The sequence below is a fragment of the Sprattus sprattus genome (assembly GCF_963457725.1).
Source record: "Sprattus sprattus genome assembly, chromosome: 18".
NCBI lineage: Eukaryota > Metazoa > Chordata > Actinopteri > Clupeiformes > Clupeidae > Sprattus > Sprattus sprattus.
The window spans coordinates 26,754,268-26,764,267 of record NC_137916.1 but is presented as its reverse complement, the minus strand read 5'-3'; the positions used below and the strand labels follow the sequence as shown (position 1 = coordinate 26,764,267).

The 10,000-nt window shown below is 46.4% G+C and overlaps 1 protein-coding gene across 1 annotated transcript in view; it reads right to left on the bottom strand.

Annotated features, from left to right (window-relative positions):
- The window catches only part of LOC308379214 (protein kinase C beta type-like), a gene marked incomplete at both ends in the record, with an annotated part of 146,195 nt that overhangs the window by 16,701 nt on the left and 119,494 nt on the right, over positions 1 to 10,000 (bottom strand). Inside the window, 1 exon segment of the mRNA XM_080856272.1 lies at positions 5,154 to 5,294. Within this exon segment, the coding sequence (XP_080712398.1) occupies positions 5,154 to 5,294 (141 nt within the window).

Here is a 10,000-nt window from a genome sequence, read left to right as displayed (position 1 = left end):
GGGGCTGACACTCTTTCAACATCTTGGAAGAGAGCTCTCAACGTCAAACCGAACGTCTGCAAGCTCAAACCCTCTGATTGAAACTCTCACACAAACACACACACACACACACACACACATACACACACACACACACACACACACTGAGACCAAATCCACTGATGCACAGACACACAGACACACACACACACACACACACACACACACACACACACACACTGAGACCAACTCCACTGATGCACAGACAGTAGTCAGGTCCAATCTGAGCCCACTATCCCATAATAATAAAAGGTCAACCCCTGGACGGTGTGATGGACAGGTGAGGTGGACGTGCCGTGGATACACAGCCAGGCTATTATGATCCACTAGTCTCCCAGCCTGCAGTGCTAAGCGCACGGCTCATGAGACTCTCTGGCAGACATAATCTCATACACACACACACACACACACACACACACACACACACACACTCACTCACTCACTCACACACTCACACACTCACAAACACACACACACACCTGCCTTCTGTGAGACTGCAGTTCAAGCTGACAATAAGGTGTCAAGCAGGGAGCAACAGACATGCCCCAGACACACACACACACTCTCACACACACACACACTCTCACACACACACACAGACATGCCCCAGACAGAGCACGCCAACTACATTGAAGCAGATGTCATTCCAACAATGGCGGAGTTGTGACAGTTCTAGGTTCACACTTGACACACACACCCGGGGAAGAAAAATGAACGGGACAAAAAAATTCTCATAATGAAAGACTAAGCTGACAATAACCTTGATCCTCCTTTGCCAACTTGCAACTATCTCAAGGCTAAATGTGTGTGTGGGGGGGGGGGGATGTGTTTAATCAGATTCAGACTTTCACAAATGAATTACATAAAAGGTTCTCCAAACCCACCATCCCTTTCACTCGTGAATGTCCACGCAGTGGAAGGCAGCAGGCAGCCAGGGCTGTGCAGTGGGAGTATTACCCTCGAGTAGCCGTAGGGGGCAGACTTTGAAGAGGGGAGAAACCGCAGCCTCCAGTCATGACCTCTCCCTCCTCCAGTGAGTACGCCTCACACTTCTCTCCCAATTAAGAGCCGGCTCCGTGCCGCACCGCGCCGTACTGCGCCGTACCACACGGCCAGGGCTAATGGATTCATCCATCTGACTGCAGTCAGATGCGCCAGGCAAGCTGGCACTTGACTGTAAATGCAAAGAGTACTTTATATATTTAAAAAAAAAGTTACGGAGATTAAAATTCAAATAACCTCCATTGCCCTAAAGTCTCCTCGGGGGAGATTTAAGAAATTCATTTTGAATAAACTCTTGAGGGGGGGTTGGGGAGCGTGGTGGCGGGAAGGGAAAGGGGGGGGGGGGGGGGGGGGTTATGGCATTTTCTACCCTTTCCAAAAATGTTCGAAAGATCATTCAGGGTGATCCAGCTACTGAAGTGCTTCAACTTGCAACTTTCGACCAAAACAAAAAACACTATGTGATGGCTTGCTCTGGAAACAGCACAAAAAAAAACATCATAGGGAACTTAATGTAAAAAGCTGGAGCTCACCAAAAATCATACAATACGACAAACGTTCTGCAACAAATCCGCTGTGAAGCCTGTCTTTACTGCGGAGAAGGGTGGTGCGTGGAGAAGGTAGAAGGGACTGGGCTGTTGTGTTGTGATCCGCTGTGGATTGCTGTCAACCTGGTTCAATGGTCTAGTCAGTCTCTGCCTTAAGAGCTCCGTACGGAAGCCTGAGTGGGACACGACACACGGGGCCCCTGCTGTGAATGGGAGGCTCCTTCAACTCGAAGCGCTTAGTGGCACTTTACAATAGCACACGTAAACACTAAAATAATAATAACAGAGGAAGCAGCAAGAACAGCACTGGGAGAGCACTATGTCATTCCTCCAGAGAACGAGTGATCTGTGTGTGTGTGTGTGTGTGTGTTTGTGTGTGTGTGTGTGTGTGTGCGTGTAAATATATGCATTTATTGGGGGGTGGGACTGGTTAACTAACTTATCATTGAACCATTGAACCCTTCTGAGAACCCTCCAAACAGAGCGAGTGGAAGCTATCACAGAGACCAGCTGTGGCTCCCACCTGACTTTGATATATCTGGGCCCGACCAAAGGTGGAGCTCCGTGGGGCGCGGGCGGCATAGCTTTCATACAATGGACAGACAGCAGAAGTAGGAGAGCGAGAGAGAGAGAGAAAGAGAGAGAGAGAGAGAGAGGGGGAGACTAGTGTATCAGTAGAAGTGAGGGAGACCGAGAGAAAGAGAGAGGGAGTGAGAGGGGAAGAGAGAGAGAGAGAGATAGAGAGAGAGAGTAGTGTATCAGTAGGAGTGAGGGAGAGCGAGAGAAAGAGAGAGAGAGAGTGAAGGACAGAGAGAGAAAGAGAGAGGGAGTGAGAGAGTAGAGTATCAGTGAGGAGTGAGGGAGAGGGAGAGAAAGAGAGAGGGAGTGAGAGAGTAGTGTATCAGTGAGGAGTGAGGGAGAGGGAGAGAAAGAGAGAGGGAGTGAGAGAGTAGAGTATCAGTGAGGAGTGAGGGAGAGGGAGAGAAAGAGAGAGAGAGTGAGAGAGTAGAGTATCAGTGAGGAGTGAGGGAGAGGGAGAGAAAGAGAGAGGGAGTGAGAGAGTAGAGTATCAGTGAGGAGTGAGGGAGAGGGAGAGAAAGAGAGAGGGAGTGAGACAGTAGAGTATCAGTGAGGAGTGAGGGAGAGGGAGAGAAAGAGAGAGGGAGTGAGAGAGTAGAGTATCAGTGAGGAGTGAGGGAGAGGGAGAGAAAGAGAGAGAGAGTGAGAGAGTAGAGTATCAGTGAGGAGTGAGGGAGAGGGAGAGAAAGAGAGAGGGAGTGAGAGAGTAGTGTATCAGTGAGGAGTGAGGGAGAGGGAGAGAAAGAGAGAGGGAGTGAGAGAGTAGAGTATCAGTGAGGAGAGAGGGAGAGAGAGAGAAAGAGAGAGGGAGTGAGAGAGTAGAGTATCAGTGAGGAGTGAGGGAGAGGGAGAGTAACGAGTAGCCTGAGACAGAGAAAGAGAGATTCCGAGACAGAGAGAAATGAGGAGTGCCTGTGTGTGTGTGTGTGTGTGTGTGTGTGTGTGTGTGAGGGAGTGTGAGGGAGTGAGCAAGAGATAGACAGACAGAGATAGCCAGAGAGAGAGAAAGCGTTTGAGTTGAATCTGACATCTGGCAGAGGCGCGGGGAGCAGAGTTGGACTCATTAAGGAGCTCCACACACACACGCACACACACACACACACACACCCACAGCTCCTCTGCCAGATCTCGGCTGCGGGCCCGTCTCCTGCTGGACGTCCACCCTGAACAAAGCCGACACGGCCCACCCCTTCAACCCGCCTGGCACAGGGCTGCCTCCCACACACACACACACACACACACACACACACACACACACACACACACACACACACACACACACACACACACACACACACACACACACACACACACACACACACACACACACACACACACACACACAAAATATGAGTGTGCTCTCTACTTAGCTGCAGCATATAGAGTAAAAGCTTTCTCCCCAATCTTAAACATGTAAGGGATAATGGCCAACATGGCATCTGGGCAGCAGAAATGAACGCACGTTCGAGGTGGTAATGCAGCCATGTTCTGAGGCCGTTCTCTCGCTTATACCACGGTTCCCACGCTTGTGTTATGTTAATTTAGAGATACAATTTCCACGTTTTGATCGCTAAAACTGACTTGTTTGTAGAACTACGTCTTTTTTAACTTACAGGACAACCTAGTGTTACTGCCTTTGTAAATGGATGGTTGCTATGGCATAAGTCCAATTGTAAAGGCTAACGCCCAAAGGTGATTGTGGTCATTGTAGAGTGGAATGTTCTGAAACATTGATTGACGATATTACAGAAAATATAACTTATTTGATAGTTTAACTCAGAACAATGGCAGAAACACAGCATTTGAGTGAAATTGAAATTGACCATGGCTAGCATCGACATTACTATACCATTTAGTCATCATCTTTATTAGCCACTGTTAGCAGGGTAACGTTAGTACGTTTTGTATTTTACTAGTTGCAACGGTTGCTAAGGAAAGAAAAGTCATGCTTTTAACCACCAGTGCCATAGAAGTTGGCACAGATTGTTGAAGACAGTATAAATATGTTGACTTAATTGAAAACCAAGTAATTTCTATAGACCTGACGCTCATTAGAAAGAACTAAATTCAAAACTTAGGCTTGACTTGACTTGCGTCAGACGCTGCCAGTGGCATTGGCCTCAAGTTCCATCCCTCTCAAGCTAGCAAACTAGCATTCTGTTAAACCTTAGATTTGTAAAATCTAGTGGTCCCTCGTCTAAAGTAATTTCAGATTATGCAACAAGTTGCTGCACTCTGCACTTCTGATGGTCTATTAACTTGCCACTCAACTCGCATTGCGACAGTTCATTTAAACTCCACAACGAACCTAGCGAAATTGTTTGCAATACGGTCCAAAAAACTAGAAGTACTTCACAGTTGTGCAATTTAATCGCCGTTTTAAAGAATGTGTTGCAATAGGACATTCAACCAAGCCGAGGCACGAGTCCACAGAGTGTCGTCTGATCTGTGTCAGTCCTGGCCACTTACAGACACGAAAGAAAACACTAGTTTATGTCTGAGGTGCTGCTATAGCCATCAGTCGTCCGTGTTTGTTTCCACAGGTTTGATGCATAGCAATATAGATATTAAAGTCCACACGGTCGGTTATACCCATCAGTGCAGCTGCATATGGTCCCCAGTAAGGCCTCAGGGCCCTAATATGGCAGTGTGTCCCTGCATGCTCTCCGTATTCACATGACCTATACCAGCAGGAACCATGCAGAACCTGGGTCAAAAGGTTAGACACAACAGCAGCAAACCAAAAGAAATCCACCAAGGTACTTACCTCTGACTCCAAACAGAGAGGAGAGTGTGAATGCGTCTTTGTGTGTGTGTGCTTGTGTGTGTGTGTATAAAAGTGCACATGCCATGCTCATTCTGAGAAAGAAATTGGATAATCAAGGTTATTAGATTAAACAAAACACAAGAGGTGAATGTTTTTGTGTGTGTGTCTGTGTGTCTGTGTGTGTGTGTGTGTGTAGGCGGGCGGCGTGTGCAACTCACGGCTTTGGGTTTGAATGGCGGCTGGACCTCTTTGTTCTCCAGCTTCTCCCAGTCCATGTAGCGGAAGAAGGCGTGCTCACGGATGTCCCTCTCCCCCTCGGGACCGCAGCCCAGACGCTTACCAGGGTGCTTGGTCATCAGCTGAAACAGACCCGGGGTCAGACACACTGATGAGGAGAAATCCTAATCCTCTGGAGGACTGTTATGGGGGATATAACCACTGATAGTAATTAATTTTCTACTATATATTGGAAGACTCAGTCATGGGTTTGTCAGTAATGATCCAGGTTTAATCTTGGCTCCCACCTAACTTTGATATATCTGGGCCCGACCAAAGGTGGAGCTCCGTAGGGCGTGGCATAGCTTTCATACAATGGATAGACAGCTGAAGTAGGAGAGCGAGAGAGAGAGAGAAAGAGAGGGGGAGATAGTAGTGTATCAGGAGGAGTGTGGGAGACCGAGACCGTGAGCGTTTCACCTCAGCATAATCTGCCTACTCCTTGTGAGAGAGTGAGCTATATACACTAATATTAAGGGGTGTTACCATCTATTATTGACTATGGCATATCCTTATAAACTATGAATATCAAATAACCGGTCCCTTCACCACAAAAACCTCAAATTCAATTAAACTGGCCTACAGTACATTTGAATGAAAAGGGTGGGTCAAGCCCAAAGAAATTATTCTTTATTTAGTAATTCTCAAATAGCAATGCTGTATAATTTTGTATAATTATGATGTAGGAACTGCAGACCAGGGCTGCATAATCAGCAAGTCCACAATCAGTTGAAGGGTCTTCAGATCAATAATATGACCAATAATATGATCTGAACTGAAATAACACCTTCTGTTTGGCAAAATGTTATTGTGGAGACAACTGGCCAATTGCAAATCAATGGTCAATGGCTATGAAAGGCTTTATAAAGGTCACAGTGTATCTTAAATTGCGCTCAACTCATTTTTTACATTAATGTAGGATGCTGTTGGGCAGGTTTGATTTGATGACAGGCCTGTTGTGTATGTTCTGTTGGAAGGTGTTCCTTTGGCCCAGTTTCAGGTCCTGAGCATTCTAGACCAGGTTTTTATTAAGTCACCCAGTCCTCGTCACTGAAAACCTCCCTCACAGCAAAATGCTGCCACCACCACCACCAGCACAACCACCACCCCCACCATCACGCTTCACTGTTGGGGTGGTATAGGAATCAATGCCTGGTTTCCTCCAGACATGATACTCAGTACCGGGGTCAAACGTTCAGTTTTAGTTTCATCGGGACAGAGAATCTGGTTTCTCTTGCCAACTCCTGTGTCCTTCACTGAGGGGAGGCTTCAGTCTGTCCACTCAGCCATAAAACCCAGATAATAACAATAATTATAATAATAATAATAATAATAATAATAATAATAATAGTAATAATAATATAATAATAATAATAATTCATTTTATTTTTAACGCACTTCAGATCGGTGAAGTGTTGCAGTGGTGGTTGTCCTTCTGGAAATTTCCACACAGGATCTCTGAAGCGAAGCCAGAGTGACCATCAGGTTCATGGTCACCTCTCCTACCAAGGCCCTTCTCCCTCGCTTGCTCAGTCTGGCCAGGCAGCCTGCTCAAAGAACTCCACTCTGCCATAAAACCCAGATAATGATAATAATAATAATAATAATAATAATAATATACTAGTAATAATAATTCATTTTATTTTTAACGCACTTCAGATCGGTGAAGTGCTGCAGTGGTGGTTGTCCTTCTAGAAATTGCCTCGATTGCTCAGTTTGGCCAGGCAGCCTGCTCTAAGAAGGCTGTGCCAAACTACTTCCATTTAAGAATGATGGGGGCCACTGTGCTCTTAGGACTTTCAATGCAGCAGAACTCATTTTAGAGCTCTACCCAGATCTGTGTTGACACCATCGTGTCTCTGAGTTCTGCAGGCAGTTCCTTCTACCTCAAGGTTTTTGCTCTGATATGCTTAGACTTATGCACCCAATGCGCGTTGACTCCAATCAAGATCTAGAAACATCTCAAAGATGATGAGGGTAAATGGGAGGCAAGGGCCTGAATACTAATGTCAGTGTGATTTGAGTTTTTCCTGAATAGTACATTTGCAATACATTTCTAAAAGTGAACTTTTCACTGTCATTATAGGGCATTGAGTGTAAATTAGTGAGGGAAAAATAAATGTAAATACATTTAGTGTGGGGGGCACTGTGGCGCAACCAGTAGCCCCGACCACCTTCGGGCTTGATGCCCATGGAGGACACAGGTTCGATTCCAGCCTGATTTAATTTCTCCTCTCCACTCCCCACCTCCTCCCCCTTTCATTTCCTGTCCCACTTTTCACTTTAACTATCGATTAAAGGCCAAAAATAAAGCTTCAAAAAAAATATATAATATTAGTGTAAGGCGGCAACATAACACAATGTGAAAAAGGGTCTGAATGCGTTGTGCTTGCAGTGTGATTCATGAAAGGCGTGAGGTGGGGAGATTGAACTGATTTGTGTGGGGAGTAATGCAACGTGTGGTAACACCGCAGCGTGTAGAGTCAATTTAAGACGTACCACCACAACGCGCCTAAAACGACTGCCCTCATTACAGCGACACCCTCTCCTGGCGCTGACAAAACTTCCAGCCATTCATAAAAGATTTATTCCTCAATTTGGCACTGAAAAATATTCAGCACACTTTTGCTGTGGCTGCTAGAAAAGGGTTTTAGAAAAAAAATAAAAGCATCACAACTGGGGGGGAAAAAAATATACCCACTATAAAATCCACCACTTACAGCTTAAGGAGATGTATATTTTTTTTGAATTGATCAAATTCCTGAGCATTTTTCAGCGCAAACGTCTCGCCTCGGCTTTCAGTGTTTTTTAGCAACTCTCACTTTCTGCAGGAACATGCTAACGTTGAATATTAAAGAAGCTGTTAGATGTTTCATTCTGGCGCATGAATGCAATGTGTGTTCGGAGAGATTAAACATGGTGGGAGTTTGGCGAGGAAAAGGGGAGCAAGAGAGAGAGAGAGAGAGAGAGAGAGGGAGAGAGAGGGGGAGAGAGAGGGAGAGAGGAGAGAGAGAGCGAGAGAGAGAGAGAAAACGCAGCTGAACAACTTGCTGCTTTTTTGTAGGCGCCTCCACGAGCATGAAAAATTGATGGCAGAGAAAAAGTCTTTGCAGACTCTGAGGGGAGCAGAGGTGGCAGTAAGGCGAGAGGAAGGTCCCCCCCCCCCCAGTGCTGTTAACCCTCGCAGGGCAGGACGAGACGCAGGTGGGCGGCCATTACGCCTCACGCTCCAATGGCCTGGACGGCTACACGATCATCATTAATGCATACCGCAGCAGTGGACCACATGTACATACACACACACACACACACACACACACACACACACACACACACACACACACACACACACACACACACACACACACACGTGTTTTAATGTTCACAAGTTTCACTTCATATCCTGGTTGGGCTGTAGAGCAGTTGAAAAGCAGTACAGTACACCCACACAGATGTTCGCTTTCATTCAATTTTTAGTCAGTAACAGTTGAGTTTCAGTACTAGTCACAAAACCGCAAAACATCTGCTTAAGAGGATGCACTCATTGTGGTAAGGCATCATACCATTCTCAATTCTTAGAAAACCAGAGGGAGACTTGTAGACTATTCTATAACTTTTACACAACAGTAGCACACACATCTACAGGTAAAATAAGTCAAATATGGTTTCAAACATTCTATTTCTATTCCGGTGCTCAGGATTGGGAGTGATTCCAGGGGGATTTGTGTGTGTTGCTGCATATGTATGCTGAGTGTGTGTGTGTGTGAGTGTGTTTGTGTTTCTGAGGAAGGTGCAAGGATTGAGCATTCTATTCAACCAACACAAGGATTGAGCATTCTATTTCTATTCAACCAATACAAGGATTGAGCATTCTATTTCTATTCAACCAACACAAGGATTGAGCATTCTATTTCTTGTTTGGACACTGTGGATGTCATTACCATGCATGTTACATAGTTGTATATGAGTAGAACCAAAGGGTATGGATTGGGCTTCTTTAACTGGCTTCGCCAAAGCATCGCAAAGACACAGAGGTCACTTACCACGTATCAGATGTACTGGCAAATTGCATTGCCTTTCTGTGGCGTTAGTCGCCTCGCTAAAAGCATTTGCTAAATGAGTAAATGCAATTATGAACAGCATGGGATTAGGAAAACATTAACGGTGGTGCCACAGGGCTTTGGACATTTTGAAATGACAAAGTGGATACAAAAATACGGGTGTGGACTCGACTGTCTTTGGATAACGCGGTCCAGTTCTGTGCGAGAGGGCCTGTGGTGTGCTAGGAGGAGCAGGCGGAGTGTGTGTGTGTGTGTGTGTGTGTGTGTGTGTGTGTGTGTGTGTGTGTGTGTGTGTGTGTGTGTGTGTGTGTGTGTGTGAGTGTGTGAGTGTGTGAGTGTGTGAGTGTGTGTGTGTGTGTGTGTGTGTGTGTGTGTGTGTGTGTGTGTGTGTGTGTGTGCGTCCTGTGGTGTACTAGGAGGAGGAGGCGGAGTGGACACCAATTGTGTTATCAGAGAAGGGAGTGTCACCCCAGACCCTGGAGAGAGGCAGGGACGCTTAGCCTGCAGTGATGTTCTTAAAAGCAGAGTTCACAGCACTCCGTCCCTTTGGGTGGTGCTCCGGAGAGGGGGATGACAGGACAGCGGCCCCCTTCAAACGGGGCTCTCCCCCTCGACTACCCCCGCTCTCACCTCCCTACCCGACTACCCCCCGCTCTCACCTCCCTCGACTACCCCCCGCTCTCACCTCCCTCGAACTACCCCCCCACTCACTCCTTCTCCACTCATGG